Source organism: Mirounga leonina, unplaced genomic scaffold (genome assembly GCF_011800145.1).
Source record: "Mirounga leonina isolate KUSES-001 unplaced genomic scaffold, KU_Mleo_1.0 Mir_93, whole genome shotgun sequence".
Classification (NCBI taxonomy): domain Eukaryota; kingdom Metazoa; phylum Chordata; class Mammalia; order Carnivora; family Phocidae; genus Mirounga; species Mirounga leonina.
Genome location: NW_023270854.1, coordinates 27979527 through 28000495, shown reverse-complemented (window position 1 = coordinate 28000495; position 20969 = coordinate 27979527). Strand labels below are relative to the sequence as shown.

Here is a 20969-nt window from a genome sequence, read left to right as displayed (position 1 = left end):
CTTAACTTTTTTTTTCCTCCAGAGGTGAGATTTTAGGAAAAACAGAAGGTATAATAACAGGTTTGAAAAGTGCTGTGTCTGTGAGGAATTTAACTCAATTTATCTTCTCTGTGTGCTTCGTACAGATTATGCTCCCAACCACCTCTTGCCACAGTCAGACCCTCTTAAAAATAGAGTAATGATAATAATACATTTTCTCTTCTTCCCGGTGATGGTGTCATTCCCACCTCCACCGAAGCCCAGTGGGAGGTTTGGCTATGAGACGTCACACGCAGGGGGAGTCAGGTGCGATTACTGTAATGAGGACTCCACGCTCGGCGAAATGCGGCAAAGAAAACCTCCCCTATGTGAAGTGATTTCTATTAAGATACTCATTTTATATCAAATACTCAAGCTCCTCTTTATAAATCGGAGAGAATGAAAAGAAACTTCTTCAAGGGGGAGATTTTATGTGGCCAGGAACGAAAGGGCACAAATATTTTATGATCAGTTTTGAGATGAAAGTGCTGTGCCTGCCTCATTCTCTGGCTCTTTCCGTTTCCACAGGTCTAATTAGATTGTTGGTTTAATGGTGGTGAGATAATTTAGTGGCCACTGAAAGCAACTGTGTTCATGAGAAGGGGGAGACCGTGCTTTGGGTTTCCTGTAATTAATGGAGAGTTTTTGAAAAACTTCTTCGTTCCAATGAAGTTGGCATAGTGTGCCCAGCTGTTGAGAAAGGAGGCAAGGTCTTTCCTGCTCATTGCTGTGGAAATGGCCTCAGGCAACGTGGAAGAACTGTGTAATGACTGTCATTAAGAATGATCTTTAGTGGCCCAGGCAGGCTGTAGTCAGTCTACAACAAAGAGACAGAGAGAGAGGGATAGGGAGAAAGGAGGCAGTGAGGGAAAGCAGAGTAAGGATTATGAGACAGATGTGACAGAGAGACAAACAGACTGAAATAATCCCACTGCATCCTCCCAGGGCATCTCCTTCTCTTGTTGCTTAAACTGGAGTCGACCCGACAAGATTGGGTTAGACCAGCCTCGAAGGGCCCTCTGCCAACCTCTTCATGGCAGACGGTGATGAGGAAATTGAGCCCAGACAGCTGAACTGGAGTACAAATCTTACCTGCAGGGAATTAGGAAATCTGGACTCTTTCTGGCCACACCACAGATATATAGTGGAAAATGGATTAGGAATTCAAGGGCCAGGGTTATGGCATAGCCTTGCAGGACTTAATCATTCCTGTAGGTAAGTCACTGAGTCTTCCTGAGACTTCTGAGTCTCAGTTTCCCCATCACTGAAAAAGAAAAAGTAATTTCTGCCTTTTAGGCAGCGGTGAGAAAGAAATAGCAGACGAAAACACCAAGCACATATTCAAAACAATATATCACTGTGTCATGGCCCCTCTCATGTCAAGAATGAAGTCATGCTGTGTCATGATTTAATCATGTTAAGTCATAATTTAGTCATGTTATGACTCAGATCATAACATCCATTAACTATCTTTGGAAGTTTTATCCTCACTCCCTGCTCCAAATACTCCTATCTCAGAGCACAGTCAAAGCCCCCCCACCCCTACCAGTGCGGGTATTAAATGCTATATCAAGTTCATCTTACTGGAACTTCTATAAGGCTTTGTTACAATTGTCAAATAATTTTTACGTACCTGCCACTCTGATACCTACAAGTATAAGTTCAGCCCCTGCCCTGGGGTACTTTCACGCTATTTGGAAAGGCCTGACTCCAAAACATGAGATGACCAAATAATAGTAACAAGTGAATAAATTGAAGAACAATCTCAGATGCTAACAGAGATATAATTGAGCAATTGACAAGTTATTAATTTCCAACCAAATGGTACTAGGGAGCTCGAGGGACATGGTAAAATGATCCGGGAAGAGAAGAACTGAAAGAGCTTTCTGGGGATGGATTGAATTAAATAAGCAGACAAGCAGATGGGGCAGATTTACAGCATCTCTGAGGTAGGAGTATATGTGGAGATGATGAGCAGTGAGGATGCAAGAGAGGTTTGGTGTCAGATTATGGAGTCCCTGAAATTCTAGAATGAGGCACAGTGACCCTTGTGAGAGGCAATGATGGCAAAACAGCAACCATGAGTCAATAGCTATCTGCAGTTGTACTTTGACAGGGGGTTATACATTCTTAAAAAAATTAATTTGTCAACATCAGAAGACTTACCTAATAATCAAGAGTTTTGGCTTTTTGAAACTCAGACTACCTGATGACTCTGGGCTCGGATTCCTACCTGGCAACAATTGACTGATACAGAGTAACATCCACCCCATTAAATGGGCCATATTCTCTTTTGTTTCTCATTCTTCTCCTTCCCCCCCATCTTCCTTCAGGGTCCTGACCAACTTCACTCATTATCCTGGCAGCCTGGCCCCCTAGGAGGATCCATCAAAGGCATTTGGACTGGACAGAGTAACAGGATCAAAACAATGTGCAGGGACACCCCATCTAGCAGAAGTAGCACGAGTGGTCGGTAGTAACATCTTATGTTATTTTACTATGGAATTCGGAGGTCGGAAGAGGCCTTTGAGATTGTGAAATTGAGAGGAAATTTGGCACTCTCATGCCGTCAATAGTAGAAAAGTAACAGGGAAACCCAAGCTTTCTTACTCTCTCTAGCTCCCCGTCGTCTTTGCTTCCTTAAGGAAATGTGGTACGGAACTGGCTTTGAAATAGGGCAGCCCTCGCTTGAATCCCGAGTCCATCACTTCTAAGATGTGTGCCTTGGGGAAAGCCATTCAACCTTGGAGGTTCCCATTCTCATCTCTGTACAACAGAGGTAGTCATGTCCTCGTGCAGTTGTGATCACAATCAGCTGAGGAAACGTGAAAGACTGCAGCCCGCTGTGGGTACTCCAAAAATGATCGTTTCTTCCCCTTTCCTTCAGTCTCATAGGGCTGCAGGGACGCTACCTGGTGTAGTCTCGCCCTCAGAGTCCATGGTGTGATACAAAGTGGATGTTACCAAAGTAAATGTCGAGTAAATGAATGATCAAAAACCCAGCACACCCCGCCCCTAGCAAAGAATGAAAGCCCTTGTTCTCACCTCCCCACCCCCACCCAGGACTCCTAAAATGTGACATCTGTTGTTTAAATGTCCTTTGTAATTCACTCTGTTAGTTTGTTTTACGAGGTCTGCTTTTGGAAAGGAACACAAGGAGGGAACTCGGCTGCCTCCGCCTCTCAGAATGTCCACCTGTTGAATCCTCTTCCCCAGCAATTTTTGCGTGTGTCTTTGATCCATCGTTAAACTAAGGGAGACCAGATAGCCTTCATGCAATAATGAGGAAACACGCATTTCTGCTACCAATGAGCAGTTTCAAAAGACAGAGAGAAGGTACTAATGAGGGAATTTCAGCTGTTCATTGATCCCAGCGATGTCTGAACACCCTGTGTGGCCTGGACCCACGGCTTGCCCCATAAAGATGACAGAGCTCAGAACAAAAGAGAGTAAGCCTCATATTACCTTTCAGTTCAGCAGGGGATGCAGGCCAGCCTCATGCAGAGTTCCTGGGTGGCTGGGTATAGTTTCAATGCTCAAAAACACTCTTCCAAGGAATTTTCCTGCCCTCCAATACCTGGAGGTATTTTGAGAGGACTTTCCTTTATTTTGAAATCCAGGTTTGTTAGTGCCTAAATAGTCACAGTCCTGGTCTTTGTCTCATGCGTGATGCCAGAGTTAAGTGATTTGGGCTTTACATATGGAAAGTTCATTTTGTTGTGTAATTAATGGGAAGCAGACTTTGGGAAGCTGATGATCCAGGCCCTTATTTATATGAGAGCATATGTCTATGTTTTGTTTATGACTCACTCTCTTACTCCACGCATTGTAACTTGGGTTTGTTTACACTGACTTTTCCTAGAATCCAAGCCACATGGTATATGAGCCAATAATTTATGGTCTCTAAAAGGGAAAGATGATGAATGAGCTTTTTCCTCTTAAATTGTCAAATCTTAAACTGAGGAAGAAGTATTTGCTGCCTTGAGTCTGTCCAAGCTTGTATTTGGGGGGGAAAAAAAAGGTAATGGGAAAACTTAAAAAAAAAAAAAAAACTACTGGTATAGCGCTCGGAACTTGAATATACGTATAGATATTTGCCAAGAAAACATATGACCACTCCCCCACAATATACCATGTAATTCTGATCCAAATGTTCAGCAGTGAAAAGACCATTCACCCTCTCTGTTCCTGTCTATGTCTCTCTCTGTCCCTCTTTGTCTCTCACTCCCATTTTTTTTGATGTTAGATAAGTATTATATAATATGTACATGCCTCCCTTTTCCAGAGGCCCCATAATTTTAACCATTCTGTGGGCTTAAATGTTCAAGCTGCTTTTCTTAAAGGCACTTAGTAAATTCCAAACTTATTTTTGGCATTGAATCTCCACTTCACCTATGGAGTGGTTTGGATATCAGTCTGTATTTCACAGTACTTCCGTGGTTTGGGTCATAGCTTGGATACTCCAAACAGTTAATGGTGCTCTGAGGAGAGTAGGGAACAGCTGAAATATGTGAAGATCTAATTTAATTTACAGTGATTTGGATCCCCTTCAATAAATCCTTTCATATTTCACACACAGCCTTTACAAAATAGACAGTAAGTGTTGGTTTAGGTCAAGTCATGTAGATTGATTTCAATTCAAGTAAGTCAGCTGAGCTGTGTGCTGGTCACATGGGGGAGGGAGGCACGGAACTGAGTGTCTAGCACAGAGCCTGGCACGGAGTGGGCTCAGTCAATGCTTCTTCCAAGAATGAATAAGAATGGATAAGGCACGGTCCTTGTTCCTTAAGAAAACACAGTTTGAAAGGAGAGAGAAATGCAGATTAATCCCACAATCTTAACACAGGACAGACTATATGAAATGCTGCCAGAGAGATACAAGCAATGTAGAGGGGACCAAAAAGATTAATATTGAAATGAGAGTCCTCATTAAGCTGAATTCCAGCAGAAATTGGAAAGCACTAGACGCATACCGAGTATTGTTTTGTTTTGTTGTTGTTGTTTTGTTTTGTTTTTTTCCCTTTCCTTGTCTTTCCTTTTCTCACTAGGGCAGGAGAATTGCCTCTGGATAAAAGACAAATGTAAGACATCCCCCCCCCTCATCCAACATCAGATGCAATATCCTCTCTGACAGAAATAATAGAGTCGGGCACACACCTGTAGGCAATGCAAAGTCCTTGTTTCTGTGGCACATCCATCATCTGCTAACCAGACAGACACAAAAATATGTAAAAGTCTCAAGCAATGGGTAGACAATTCTTGTTGTTTTTATGAAGAATACAGGGATATTTTGTTGTGTACATTGCCATCTTTTTTCTTGGAAAACCTCAATAAAGAGAAAAATAATAGCATGCATTTTGAGTCACTTGAATCATGCCCAGAAGGAGTTAAAGGGACAGTTGTTAACTCTGAGGGTATTCAAACCCTCTGGAAATTCTACAAATCTGGGCAGTCTTTGAGAAAACAAAATTAAGATTCAAAACTTTCGTAACAGACTAGAACACTGGACTAAAACCAATAAAATTAGACTGCAGATTTAAATAGAAAGTTTGTATTTAAGCTCAAGAACCAATTCCACATAGCAATGGCCAGGTTTGGTAGCAGTTTATATGAAAGCATCTAAGGGAGTTAATTGAGCTTCTATTTAATATGAGCCAACAGTGTAATGTTGCTGGGGCGGGGGTGGGGGGGGACTTCAAAGGTTTTATTTATTTATTTTTTATGTAGCTCTCATTAACAGAAGTATAGTGCCTTGATCACAGAAATTAATCAACCCAATCTTTCTGTATAATTATTTCATACTTGGAAAATCAGTTCAATTCCAGGCACCAAAATTTAAGATGAGATTTGGCAGATGCTAAAATCTCCAGAGGAACATGATCAAAATGGAATATAGTCTAGAATTCATTTCATATGAAACACAGATGAAGAAAGTGAGGGGTTTTACCTGGAACAGAGAAGACTTGGAGGTGTTTGACTTTTTTTGTTTGTTTGGTTGGTTTTTTTGTTTGTTTGTTTAACAGAATTGTATTTATTTAGTAAGGGTCCTGCCAAGAAGTCAAGATATTTGTCTGGAAGCACAGAACTGAGGGGTGGAAAGTCTAGACTAGAACCTTATTCTCATAATGTCCCAGGCAATATGTTTTCTATCGGGTCATAAATAACCAGCCTGACTATTTAAGTAAACAAATGCAATTATTAAAACCAGGAAGAAAATAAAGCATGGATTACCTACCATTTGATGGGATTCTTCAAGCGCCAGCATGGTCAACAGGATTTATTTTAGCTGAGCCTAAATATGAAAAATGTGAACATTTTTCTAAGATCATGTTTGGTGCATTCTTCTTTGTTCTTCCCTGTTTTTCTTTTCTTTCTTTCTTTCTTTTTTTCCAAAATTTGAAAGAGAGAAAAATCTCTCACAATCAAGTACAAACACACGGCTACAATAATTGGTGTATTATATAAGGGATGGTATTTATGGTTAAGGATACAGTTATGCCACGTTTGGGAGGGAAAAAAAAAAGGAATATAAAGAGCCCTTTGAGAGGGTGCGACCACCCCCGCCGTGTGACCACCTGGCATGCTGTGAGACTCAGCAGATGTAGCGTCGAACTTTTTGGCGTTAACTGCATTTCTCTCCAGCCTCTCAACTTGTCTAGTCAGTCTGCTGGGGCTTGAGCCACAGGCAACAGACAAAAGCCAACGTTAATGGAAAGGAACAGAGGAGGCCTCCGTGGCCCTCATATGCCTGTTTCGGAGTGCCACTACTCCCAATCCTCTCCGCGCCAACAGCCCAGGAAGCCATGGTGGCCCTAATAAGCATCACCCCCAGAAAGACTTCCAGCTCTGAAAGACTCCTTTGTGGACCCCTCCAGGGCAATGCCTACTAATGAATATGCCCAGTGCGCCTTAGAGACAGTGGCGTCTGCTGCGGGTGCCCCGATCTCTGAGCTCTCTCCCCCCCCGCCAACCCTCTCAGCACCCCCTGGAGTCCCGGTTACCTCCCCTGGAGGCTCTCAGAGCAACCTAGCTGTGTGTTCTTGCTCGGAGCCGGTTCTCTCTGGAGACAAGTTACCACCGCCTTTGTCTGTCCAAAGCCACAAGTGGTTTCCCCCAAACTCAGCTCCTGAGATGACTGGCATTATTCCCCCGTGGTCAGAGAAGTCAAGGATTCTGAAAACCTGGGCAGCAGGACCTCAGGACTGCCTAACCGAAGGAAGGAGGTCTGCCTCCAGCCCCATTGTAGACGGCTCTCCGTGGAGAGGACACTCTTCCGACTGCCTCGGAATTACATGCGATTCAATTAAAGCGGCTCTAGGGAATATAAAGATTAATGATATCCAGGCTTTGGTCTCCAGGAGCTTATGATGTGAAATAACCCGGCAAGAAATCTTAAGCAGGCATGTACTGTGAGAAAGGCCCTGCGCTCTTTGTTAGGAGGGGATGAAGAAGAGCACACAGTGTCTGTCTTCAAGAAGCGTGAAGGCTTCGTACGCCGCGCACTCCTAGAAAGTGAAGATCTTCGAGAATGAAATACGCAGTGAACAAACGCTTCAGGAGTTTAGAAAGAGAAAGGACAACCTCAAAGCAGCCCCGGTTTTTGATCACGTGGTGATGGCAGTAACATAATTTTGAACAGTTACCCCATGTAAATACATATTCAAAACGTTTGCACTCATCTTTTAAAATACAAACTTTAAAAGGTTGAGATACATCTGAAATCATATTGTTAAAATGATTTTAAATTTCATTTCATTTTGTATTAATGAAACAAAAATATTTTCACTGTCATCAAAATTTTACACTCATTTTAATATTTCTAATAATGTTTCAGGAGGGCCAACTGAATGAGTTTGAATACTTCTTTTTGAAAAGCTTGGGCTTTGTTTTTTTTATAACACGTGTGATAAAGCAATTTGTAGCTCTGATTCCAAATTCTGTTTGTTTCAGTATTTGTTAGTAGATGTTGTAGGTTAAAAGGCTATTTCACATAAACATACGTCCAAAAAGAGAAAGTGCATCATTTTGCTTAAATCAAAATACTATTTTTTTTTCAATCCCACCCATCAATTAAGCAAAGGTTGTTGTTGAAATTTGGCTAACCAACTTCTTTAACAATCAGATGGTCTTGCATATCAAAAGGCACTGCATTTTTTAACGAGTTCAAATCTCTGAAACTCTTCATTTGAAAGTTAACTCTGTTTATGAGATTTCTTAATTTGCAGATTTAAGGGATTTTATAGGTTACAATATATCGTCTCAGCAACAAAATTGCCAAACAGTGGAAACATTTCAGTTTTCAAAAATGCTGTGTCTCAAATATTGAGTTTCTTCCTAAAAGCAGTTAAATTCTTGCCCATTTTACCCTAACGAGACATTAAGTTTTTGTTTTTGTTTTTTACTGACAGCCCATTGACAGTACAGAAAAGGTGAGGACATTTAGAACCCTTGTCTTTTTATACAAGAAATTGCCAAAATTCATCTCTGAAAATGGTATTTCTTACACAGTTTGCTAAGGGAAACCGGTAAAACTCTGCATGGCATATAACTTATTTCATGGATATTCCTGATCTTATTTCAAAGTATTTCTTTTTTCTTTTCAAAGACCTTGATTTTCTAAAATGAACCAGGAGGGCCGACCTATTGTAGCATTTTGAATGTAGGACACGACAACGCCCCAGAAGTCACGAACTCACGGGATGCCTGTCAACCCTTTAAATGAATGTGGCCTCTCCTTCTTCTCCTGGGTCCCCCCTGTCCAACTGTGACAGGTGACACATCATCTGATGTACAGTGCTCATAAGGCCATCACAGTTGCTCCAAATATTAAGCATCAGGATGCTTAACTTAGTTCTTATTTTTTAGATAAAATAGAAGTAATGTAAATAGACACTATTCATATGTTTTTCTTGTGGTCGGGTGGAGAGTCTCCTCCAGGGAGAACGCGCACCGCACTAAGGCAGGGGCTCAGGGGAGAGGTGATCAGAGCTGGAGAGGCACAGGGGGCGTGAGCAGGGTGGGCAGGGTGGCGCAGGCAAGTGGGACGCAAGTTCCTGGATCCCTCGTGCTGGTAACGCCTCCCGGAAAATCTAGGGGAGGCACCCCGGTGGTCCTTGCCTCTTCAGAGCTCCCCATGTAAAATGCACACCCCACACTTCATTTCTCCATCAGCCAAAAGGCCCACTTTGCCGCCACCCATCGCGGGTCGCGGGGAGAATGTGAAGAGCACAACCAAACTGGGGTCCCCCAAGCCACTGCGGCCCAGACAGAAAGTTCCTTCACAATAAACCCCTAAGTTTATTAGGAAACTGTCCTGGGAGAATCAAGCAGGGACTGTGCTTCAGACAAGCTAGTCAGGTTTCCAGAGAACCCCAAACTCTAGGAAGGTGCCTTTGAAAACAGAATGAAAGCACCTTTCTATCGTGACAAATCTCCCACATCTGCTAACCCTTAATTCTAAATTACGGCTTTGAAATTGGAAAGCAATACTACAGCATTTGTGCTGATGATGGACAGCAGCTCAGATGTGCCCCGCCTTGCAGAGGCCTCGGCAGCAGAAGCAACTTGCCATCTTTTTTAAAAAGGGCCTTTAAGGCCAGGATTGTCTAAGGTTAATTCAAATTCTAAGGAAAAAGGAAGAACGTGTGCATGCCAAGGCAAGTTGCTTCATACATCCCATTAAAAAATAAAAGGCAGCATTAGGAAAACAAGAGATCATCACTGAGTTAAGTATGAAGTTCCTCCAAAAGGCACGATTTCATGGGAGAACATTAAACAAGTGAATTCCCTTGAGCTTGTATTTGCTGACCACGTAGTGTATACCAGCTCGTGTACTACTGTGGGAATGAGCTTGTACTGGGGACCCTAGGAGTGCAAAGAAAAGACGAGGCTTTGGCCTTGGAAGGATCTCAATGTGAATCACCATCCAGTGCAGTTCCCACCGCAGCTCTCTGCCTTCACTGAGGGAGGTGGTGTTCCAGCCCTTTACACCCGGGAAGGCCACTCCAGGCAGCTCAACAGTCCCCAGTATTACTCCACCTCCCCCGAGGGATATTTAAACAGCAAGAAACATCCTAATGAATCCAGAGATGAATTTACTTCCCTTTCTGATGCACCCAAAACTTTCTTGTTTAAATTAGGGTGTGTCTTGCACATGGACAAACCACTAGCACCTATTTGGGGGCAACTTTCTATGTAACGAAGCCTTGTTAGCCTTTATCTTGCTCACAGTCCCTGTCCTCCATCTGCAAAGTCAGAGTGCAAAACGCAGGGCTAAGTCCAGTCTTTGATTATCACAAAAGATGTGACAAAATCAACAAATGCTGATGAGCCAATCCTCTGATAATGGGAGCAGAAAGATAGAAAAGCTAGATCTGGGCCCAAAACCAAGTCAACCATTTGCATGACAATTTTAAAGACAGAGAAAGGTCTAGAAGATGATTTGCTTTGCAGAGTTATGAAGACATGAATTTTCATTTTGCCTTGGCCACTCATAATTATTTTTTTTTAAACTAACAAAGAACAGGCAAGATATGGATCCATTATAAGAAGGAGAGCAAATATGGAATCAATCATTGCTGCAAGAGCTCAGAAATTACTGTCTAATAATGAAACAATTTGAAGAGAGAAAAATCTGAAAACATTTAGAGGGACAATGAAGTCATAAGCAATAAGGAGAAAGATTTGTGAATATCAAACCCTGCCAAGTCCAAAGGCCCCCCACCCCAACACCACCAGGATTTCAAAATCATTAGAGGGAATAAATGTTGTAGAAAGCCACCTCACATTTTGGGAAGGCAATTGATAATGAGAATAGGAAAGAATGGCAGCAATCTTTAAATCTAGAAGGGAATTTTGAGAGCATCTAGTCTAACTGTCCAATGTAATAGATGAAGAAGGGGTTAAGGGGTTCGTCCTTGTTCGGATTGCTTTCCAGCTGCCCCCACAGAGTCCTGCTTGCTGCCCTGCACCCTGCTGTGGTTCATACGCAGTGGGAACAAACCTGAACTGAAGTATTTGGATTATACATACAAGGACAAAATAATATTCGCAATGTCCAGGAGCTGTGAACCACCTCCTCCAAAGTTTATAATGTCAAAAAAGAAAGAGGGATAATAAGTCTTCACACCTGATGGCATCAATGGAGACTGGGCCCTGATCACAGCATAAAACCCAGAGCACTCATTCCTTCTCCCATCCCATTAAGCCAGGAGGGGCGCTACCAGCAGGAATTTTCTAGGGAGATGATGTGTGCGCTTTCACCGAGGACATTTCTTATCCTTCAAAAATGATTTAGGTGAAATAGAGACCCAGCACTCTATAGTCCTAAGATTCTAAGAAAGACATTTTATTGGCACTTACCATGTATAGGTTTTTAACCATATATTATGGAATTACCGAGTATAAACCAAAGGCAGACTAGCATAATAAACCTCTGTGTACCCATCACTCAGGCTCAACAATATCAATTCAGAGTCAATCTTACTTCGTCAGTACTTCTACTTACCTCCCCCCTTCCTTGTTGTTCCAAAGCCAAGCCCAGATGATACCACGTGACTTCATCTATAACTATTTTAGCAAATATTTCTAAAAGATGGGTACTTTGAAAAATGATCATAATGCAATTGCCAAACACCTAAGAAAATAAACAGTAGTTAAATAATATCATGAAATGCCCAGACACTATTCAGATTTCCATGAATTCATGAAATATGATCTGACAGTTTGTTTAAACTGGCAGCAAAATATGGTCCTTTTTCTCTCAAGTCTCTTTTAATGTAGAGTTACACCCCCTTGCCTGCCTTTCTACTAAAGCATTGTAGTTACTTTAAACCTCCACACCTGGATGTTGAAAATGAAATAAAAATTCAAGGGATCTGTGTGTTTTTAAAATGTTATAAATACTGTATTTACAAGTACTTTTATTCACTTTTGTTATCCAACATTTTTTTCAGATTTAACCACATTGCTACATTATGTGTAGCTTTTTTCTTTTGACAGATGTATAATATTCTGTTGTTTGAATGTATCACAACTGATTGATTATCCCTTTAACATTTAGATTGTTTTCAGTCTTCTGAGCTTCAAGGAATATCCTTATAGGTTCTCGGCCTCCTGCTATAAATGGGTAAAGGAGGCAGCCTGGACACAATCTCTGGGGCACTGAGCACTCCCATCTTCATTGCTAGTGCTCACTGCCCAGCTGCTCTCCAATATGAGGATAGGAGTTTCATTCCCACCAACCGTGTGCAAGGGTCCTCACTTCCTTACAGCATCACCAGCATTGGGTGGTTTCAGCCTGGTCATTTTTCCTAATATGGGTTCATGAATATGCAGTAAAAGTATAAATACGAGCGTGAGAAGGGGAGGGGAGGGGAGGAGACAGGAGGGGAGGGGAGGGATGGGGGAGGGGAGGGACGGAGAGGGCAGGGAAGGGGAGGGAAGAGAAGGGAGAAAGGAGCACTGACTTAGCTGAATCTATAATATTTTCTTTCCTTAAAAAAATAATGTATATATTGTGAAAGTTAACATTTGTTCAATGTGAATGGTGGGTGCAAAGGAGATGCTAATGATATTTTTAGTACTGTTTGGTACGTTTACACTACTCAGAATCAACTTATTTCATAATCACTTTCCAATGGAAAGGCTTAATAAAATATTATGCAGCATATAACAAATGACTGAATATGGTATTATCTACTGGGTTCCTTTTTTTGTTTGTTTTTTGGCACTTCATGCTAAAAAGAAAACCTGGCGAGAGACAAGCCAATGCTTGTATTTATCCCCAGTGACCTGCAGCTCATAGAGTTTTCCAGTCAAGGTTCACTCGGTCAAATATTGCCAGCTAATTGCCTAAAAATGTTTTACTTTTTACCTGTATGCTATATTATATATTACATAGCATTTTCTCCCCCCAAAGATGATATAAGCTAATGAAAAGGTAAAATGCAAATGCCATCTGTATTTGGAAGAATGCCCCAGGTTTTGTGGAGTACCTCTGACTCCTTCTCATTTACACACCAACTGTGTGGACAAGGTAAATTGCCCGGCTGGGACATGGAGGCTTGCTAGCTCTTCCTGTCACTCTATTTGCAGTGGTTGCTTTAAATTCCAAACTAGATCTCTTTTAGAGAAGACTGTGATTCTAAGGCAGCAATGATTAGTGTGATTCATCAGTCCAAAAACAATTTTTAAATGCCATCCATGGGCAAGGCACCATGCCATGCTCTGTGAGGGACAAAAAGATGGACAAAAATTGATCCCCGCGTCTGAGAACTTACAATCGAGCAACCTTTTTCTTTCACAACACTAACTACAAACATTTTATTTTTGTACTCAGAAGCTCACTCTGCCTTTGTTCTATTTTGATCTTTATAACTTATTTTAAAAATTGTTCAGTAGTTATTCATTGCTCAGTAAGTCTTACAATGACCTTGGGCCAAAAGCAGTAACATTTTGACCTGTCCTGTGGAACTGAGAGCTTCCCACTCCATAAAGCCAGTGGCATAAATAACTTCAAATAATCCCCTCCTGGAGTTCTGTGTCAGGCACGGCATGAGAGAGAAAGGGGGTAAAGCAGGGAAAGGAATAAAGTGGGAGTGCCCCAGAATAAGCGAGAGTGGTATCCTTGTTTTCAGCATTTTTGTTCCTCATTTCCCTTAAGATATGTATTCCGCCTCTCTCCTGGCTGAAAAAACATGGAATAACACAGCAAACCGTAACACATTTCCTGTCGGTCTCGTAATGTTTGGTAGGGTCAGCATCTTCTCCATGGGTGTCTCTGGGGTTGAGCATTTAGGGTGTATCACGGCAGCAAAAAACTAAGTGAGGACACACTTCTTGAGTTCATGAAAAGGGAGGGGCCAGTGTGAAGGTGGGGCAGCAGAGTATGTGCGAGTGCCCATGTGTGTGTGTGTGCACGCACATGAGCGCACGCACGCGCATACCCATGGATGTACACGTGTGCCTGCTCATGAACAGCACAGGGAGGAAAAATGACCTAAAGGAGGAAAGGTCTGCTACGTCTTGAAGTCATTCACACTTCACAGTGTCTGAACTTGCAAAAGAAGGGGTTCTGAAGGCTGGTTAGTGGTGGTGGCAGTAAGGACTTCTGGACTCCTTGACTCCTGCAATACAGGTGCATCTGTCCAGCAGGATATGAAAAGAGCTCTTTGCAAACAACAAACAGCCGAGTAGTGGGAGTGCGAATGACTCAGAAACACCTGGCTGATCTCCCTCGAGGTGTCCAGAGGATGAACTGGTTAGGAAGGAGTTGGTCATTGGACACTATCAGGCAGCTTCACATGCAGAACGTTGGGGGCAAAAATTAGAGAAATGTTGTCATCCCAAATAGAGTGTCCCAGAAAATAATCCCCCCTTCTGTGGAGGAGGGTTAGAAGTAAATAGGTTCACCTACATACATACTCCCCATGAGGTTAAGGTATGTCTTTTTTGAGGTTGATAGTACGTAGGAATGATCCAGATTGCTTGTTTTAAAGGACTGTTGGCCATTTTTTTCATTCAACATCTTCTACAAAAAGAGAAAGCATAGCCTAATCCTAAATTCAATCAGATCAAATGTCAAAAGGCTGAATAAAAAACAAAAGTTATAATAGGGAAAGGTCATGGGAACATTGATTCTGACCTTGACCCCCAGGGTAGAGCTTCCTACAAGGTAGGAGCTTTGGTTCCTAAGTCTTAAAAATGGGAACAAGAATATTTCACAGAATTGTTGTGGAGATTGAAATGGTATAAATAGGAATGCCGTGTCCACAGAAGATACTTAACCGGTGTTTATTTTTATTATTTTCCATTTTCGTAAAGAGAAAGGAAGACTAGATACCGGGTCACATCCTCAGCATTGCTTCTCCAGAATCTTCACAGCCCAATACAGTGCCAGTTGCCACTGCCGAGGCTGGGTTTGGGGCAGCTTGCCTCCCGTGCTCAGTCTTCTCTTTCCTCTCCCACAGCCAACTCCTCCCTGAAGAAGCGATTCAAGCGGCGGGAGATCGAGGCCATCCAGTGCGAGGTGCGCAAGATGTGCAACTACACCAAGATCCTGTCCACCAAGAAGAACCTGGACCACGTGAACAAGATCCTGAAGGCCAAGCGGCTGCAGAGACAATCAAAGACAGGCAACAACTTCGTCAAGAAGAGGAGAGGGCGTCCCCGGAAGCAGCCCAGCCAGTTCGACGAGGACTCCAGAGACCAAATGCCGGTGCTGGAAAAATGCATCGACCTTCCCAGCAAGAGGGGGCAGAAGCCGAGCCTGAGCCCGCTCGTCTTGGAGCCAGCGGCCACCCAAGACACCATCATGGCCACCATCGAGGCGGTCATCCACATGGCCCGGGAGGCGCCGCCCCTGCCCCCGCCGCCGCCGCCGCCCCTCCCGCCCCCGCCCCCGCCCCCGCCGCCGCCGCCCCCGCCCCTGCCCAAGACCCCCCGAGGAGGAGGGAAGAGGAGACACAAACCCCAGCCTCCCGCCCAGCCCCCGCAGCAGCCGCCCCCGCAGCAGGCCCTGCCCCAGGAAGAGGAGGTGAAGGCCAAAAGGCAGAGGAAGTCCCGAGGGAGTGAGAGCGACGGCCTTCCCTAGGGGGGGTCTGGGCGTCTGGACCTGGGGCCGGGGAACTGACACATTGGGGAGTGCAGGGAGCCGGGCTGGGGGCGGAATCCCACGCTGCAGGGACACCGATGCCCCTCTCTCCTGAAGCTGGGCAGGCACAATCGAGCCCGATGACGGGGTGGATCCATCAGTAGCTCTTGGGAAAGCAAAGCAGGGGGACGCCGTCAAAAGAAGCTTGTCTGTGCTTTACAGCAGTTGCAAACCACGCGGCACTTCAGTATGGCTCGATGCTTTGCAGGCGAGCAGAAGACCCACGGAGGAGGAGAAAGAGCCGGTGGTGCTCTCTGACAGCCACCTGACCTCCTGCATCCAAGGTGCGTCTCTGATTCCATTGCATTTGCTGGCCAGGAAAATTGAAAGGGAAGCACCCTCAATTAGGAAACATTCCAAGGGGAGAAAAGCTGCAGATTTCTCGACTGGCTTTGTTGTAACCCATTTCCATTTCATTGGTTTTTTACTTTTATTTTGGTTTTTCCAAGCTCGGCTAGGCTTTGGGGCACCCACATCATCTTCAGGTGACCTGAATCTTTCCGTTAACCATACAGTTTCTCAGATGGATTCGTCATCAGAAGGTGGAATTCTAGTGATAGGCAACCTTAGACACGCATTCATATTCTTCCGTTCGCCTCCTCTGTACCACACGCTGAGATTTAGCGTAGTCAGTTCCTAGTTTTCCTTTTGCCCGTTGTACTTCCATATACCTTTTCATTAACTTACTTGCTGCCTTCTTTTCCTTGGTACACGCCTAAATAACGTAAACTTTATGTGTGTTGTAATGTTCACCCTTGGCATGCTGTCCCAAGGAACTTGGCTTTGAATCCCAATCATTGTGAGACAGATACTCAGTATTGATAGAGCCTTTTTAGTAAGTGATTTAGAGCAGCCGAGGATATGTTGGCCGGGGTGTCAACCAGGTTATTTTTATACTTAAAACATATCAGCAGAGAATAGGCAGAATAAAATGGTTTTAATAAACCCACAGCAAATGGAATAACTGACAGATCACCAAAAATTGAAACCCCAGACCCACCAGAAAGACAAATGTCTAGCAATGCCTTGGTATGTGAATTTTCATACAAGTAACTATCATAATAGGTCGTTGAAAAAAGGAAACAAAAAGACAATAGAATAAGTCCATTATCTCTTGATGATTATTTCTTAAAAGCAAATGGGAGTAAGTGTTCTTATCTGGAAAAAAAAAAAAAGAAAAAATGCTCAAAGGGTATCACCACTCCAATTGTATGAAGCCACCTTGGACAAAGTATCCAAATTGTGGTTGCCTTAATAAACTAAAACATTTTTGTACATAATGTAATTATAAATCTATCAGTCTGCATGGATGCAAACTGTGTGTGACAAATCGTCTTTTAAATGGTCAATTTCAACTGTACATTTCTCATCCAAGTTGTACTCTAGCCATCGGTTTAGCGTGGACAGATATTCCATCTCTATCACCCATTTCCACAGCTCAAGTAAAACATGTTAAGAAGACTCAGAATGAATATGAAGTTACTCCATTGCCGTAGATGTTTTCTAAAAGTCAGATGTGGAAATTTCAAATAAGTATTTTCAATTTCCTCCCTTCCTCCTCCCCTAACCTTCCCCAAGACATCAAACACCTGGCATGGTAGATTATAAAAAGAGAGACACTGAGAGACAGAATTCAGTTTTCTAATGGGAATTAGAGTATCTGGTTTACCTCCAAATTAAGTTTCTTTACAGGAAGTTGGGACTGGCTGGAAATTGTATTATCACTTCAGAACACAACACTGTTTCCTTAGAGATGGATTTTTGTTGGGAACACAGGAGAATAAGGGATGGGGTATCTATGAAAGTAAATTTAAAAATCCCAAGTTAATATGCTTGCGAACATCATTGCTTTGTCATTGCACCAACAATTGATTGAAATTACTCACACTATTCTGCACTGTCACCTTGGACTTAACATCATTTGCTCCCCACTAGGTCAGTCACATTTAATCCTAGCAATATGTAAGTTTAAAGGGATGCATTCTCCTGTACTTGAAAGCTTATATCATAGATACTCTATTTGTGACCTAGGTGGACCTTTGGCATTTCACACAAGTTGAACAGCAAAATCAAACCAGCCACTTTCAATTTGTCATTCCCAAGCCATGTCTGAGTGGTTCTAAAGTCACCGGAGAGGAAGATTTAAATTAGCCCCGCTCACCCCACCATTGCTATGAAAGAGCAACCATTTTCATTCCAATTAAACCATAAAGGGGGTTCTCTCCTGTCAGACTTTGAAAAATCAGTTCCTTCATTCTTTCTTTTGCCCCTCTTACTTCTGCTGTTGTACTATTTCCCCAACCGAGACTGTGAGTAGACTAAATCTTCCTGCAGACAGGAATGAGCTGCCACTCTCTAAGCTTCTTAAAGAAAGACCCAACCGCTAATTGACATTAACATCTCTAGTTGGAGAGAAATTTCAGATAACTTAAGGATGCATTAGAATTTCCAGACCGAGGTAAAGTATTCCTGGAGGGATACAGCGGGCTTGTAACTTATTCGTAAATTCAGTTCTACAGTTGTCATGTGAGTTAAATGCAAATCCTCCACGCTTATGGCCCTAAGAATACATGAGGAAACTGCAGAGGACCCAGGGTGAGACATGCTGAACAGCCCGTGGAAGGTGGAAGCAAGTCCCGGCACCTACAAGCTTCCTCTTTCCCCTGCCCAGCTCCCCTTCAATGTCATGTGATATTTTCCTTTTCCTTCTACCTTCCATTAAATTAACTCATCTCATTGGTACAACCATTTCCTTGTTCTCTAAGTAATCCCTTCCCGTTAGCCTCTCCTCTCCTGTCCAGGCTCAACATTGGGCCAGTCTAGTTTCACCTCTCATTAGCTGCAGACCCAGGATGAGAACCCCAGCCATCCTGACCCGGACCGGGGAGACTCTAGCCAGTCAACACTGCCTTCTGGGGCTGCATTTTTATTTAGAGAAGATGTCATTTGGGATGCACGGGACTCCATAAAACACCGCCACAAATTATTTCATTAGAAATCTCTTGGTGGTGGTGGTTTTTTGTTTTGTTTTGTTTTCTGGAATACTTTCCTTCCACAAGCAGGTGTGAACCCACTTACAGGGAGTCTGATTAGGGGTGAGCAAAGGATGAAACTGAGATGTAAAAGCCTCCTTGTAGGTGATGATGGGTCTCTGATCCACCTTCCTAAGTGGTTGAGGAGCCACTTGCTTTTCAACCCCTCATCTCAAATGAAAGATAGAAAAGTCGAACTTCCTCTAATAGCATGGCTCCGGCTACAACCCAAGGAAGATAGGTCAAAAGAAAGGAGAGCATGTCACGGGCTGGTTTGTGACTTGGCAGGACCAGGACCCAACAGCCACTGACAGCCCGGAGTAGGTGACTAAGGGCTGACAGAGGATTAGCATGTTAACTTGGCTGCTGTCTGGAGTGGGAGGCCACGTTCTGTGGCAGCCGGAATTTGTGTTCTGCACATTGCTGGCTCTATAAATATGATAAGCAAGTGGTGACAGAATTATAGTATAAGGTGATGTACTACATGCAGATCCTAAAGGATTTGGTTTTAGTACTTTAGTAGAAAAATCCCACTCCTACAGCTTATTACCCAACAATATTCAGATAATGAGTTTTTGGAGAATATTTTTTTCCCTACCACTAGGAAGATTTACCTGGGAACTGTCTAAAGTCTATACATATATTTCCAAAGCCTTTAAATGCCAACTGTAGCATGGAGAGAGACGGGGTGGCAGAAGCCGAAATGCCTCAAAAGCCATTTAAGTGTTACATTGCAGGATTTTCAGTCCTTCTCATCATGTAAAAGTAGATAAATATAGACATTATTCTCAACACTACCCTCTAGTATCACAATGGTCCAAATGCCAGAGCTTACAGATAATGTCATCACAGTGCCTAGAAACTCGAACTGTAATATACCGTAGCATTTTCTTGGTGTTTTTTAAAGTTTCTTTCCACAATACAAGGCTCCCTCTGCTTCTTGTTTCTTGGAGAGTTTGCCCCACTGATGAGTCTTCCCTCCCGTGGGACTCGGTCATTTGGGGAACAGTCTTAGAAGCACATATCAACCAAGGAAGAAACTTCCTGGATATCGATTGCCCACTTCCCCAGGTATAATAAACACTACGGGGGGGGAAGGATTGAGAAGAGCTGCCACCGGTCAACACAGAAGGGCAGTTCCAACCTAGGCTGGTGTCTTTCTTTTCTTCCTTTTTTAAAAAATCTATTTCTTAAATAATAATAAATGCACATGATGTGTTAAATATGTATATATATATTTCAAAAGAAAAAATGGGGCACAAGATTGTCTTATAAGTCGTGCTGGCTAATTTTTAGTTTGTATTCATAAGTGGTTTTTAAAAGCCTTTTTTAAAGTGTAATTTGCATGTTCTACTTTGATTGTATGTAAACATATTTTAGAACAAAAAATGTATTTGTATTTTATTGAATATAGAGGCAAGAAAATTGTACATTGTTTGAAATGTTCTTTTTGTAACAGTTTTTATTCATAAAGCATTTTTGTACATTTAAAATGAACACGGACTTGCTGTTATTTGAGGCGTAGATACATCTGGCATGCTTTACTGTCATGCTCCTCCATGGTCTTAGATGTTGGGTTTTAAACATTTTTTCTAAAAGAAAGCTCAGTCTTTTTCGCTACCAGATCAGGTTAGCACAGTATAGAGCACTTAACTATTAAAAAAAAAAAAAGTTAATCCTATTCATATGTTATTCATTGTGTGAAATTAAAGACATTCAATTCAGTCTAACATGAGTTGTGAATTCTTTTGTTTTATTTTCCATCTGGTTCACATCACTAAGGAGTTTAAGAGTATTTGGGGGGTCTTTGCTCACACAAACTGGATATAGAATCATTGAGAAAATTCTAACCAAACTTCTGCCTCTTGTATGAATCTGGGAAGTACATTTGGGGCAAGATTTGAGTCTGATTTACTGGGTTACTGTTCAGAATATATTACACCTGGACGTAAAGCCAATGGCTGATTCAAAGAACCAGTCAGGCCTCTGCTGAAAGCAATCAAAGTTTGTTGTATAATGTTGGAGACCTATCCTGTCCTAAATTTTTAGAACATTATGGATGGGGATTAAACTTTCTTACCAAATATCCCGTGATGTCAGATATCTGAAGGATAGATCCCTGGCTGGATTTAAAGTTTGGAGTGGTAGGAAAGGCTAGTTAATCAACCACAGACAGTTATAGATCACCTAGCCAAAGTCTACCAGTCTGAACAAGACCCTTGAGGACAAGGGCCAGGAGTAAGAAGTCCTTGTTCTGAAGGAACTTA

At 42.6% G+C, this 20969-nt stretch overlaps 1 protein-coding gene across 2 annotated transcripts in view; it reads left to right on the top strand.

The window, feature by feature from the left end:
• The window catches only part of SETBP1 (SET binding protein 1), a 365222-nt gene extending 344790 nt beyond the window's left edge, over positions 1-20432 (top strand). For both annotated transcript variants that reach the window (XM_034996232.1, XM_034996233.1), the window contains exon 6: positions 14988-20432. In XM_034996232.1, coding sequence (XP_034852123.1) covers positions 14988-15610 — 623 coding nt within the window. In that variant the 3' untranslated portion in view covers positions 15611-20432. The remainder of the gene's footprint in view (positions 1-14987) is intronic.
• The last annotated feature ends 537 nt before the right edge of the window (positions 20433-20969 follow it).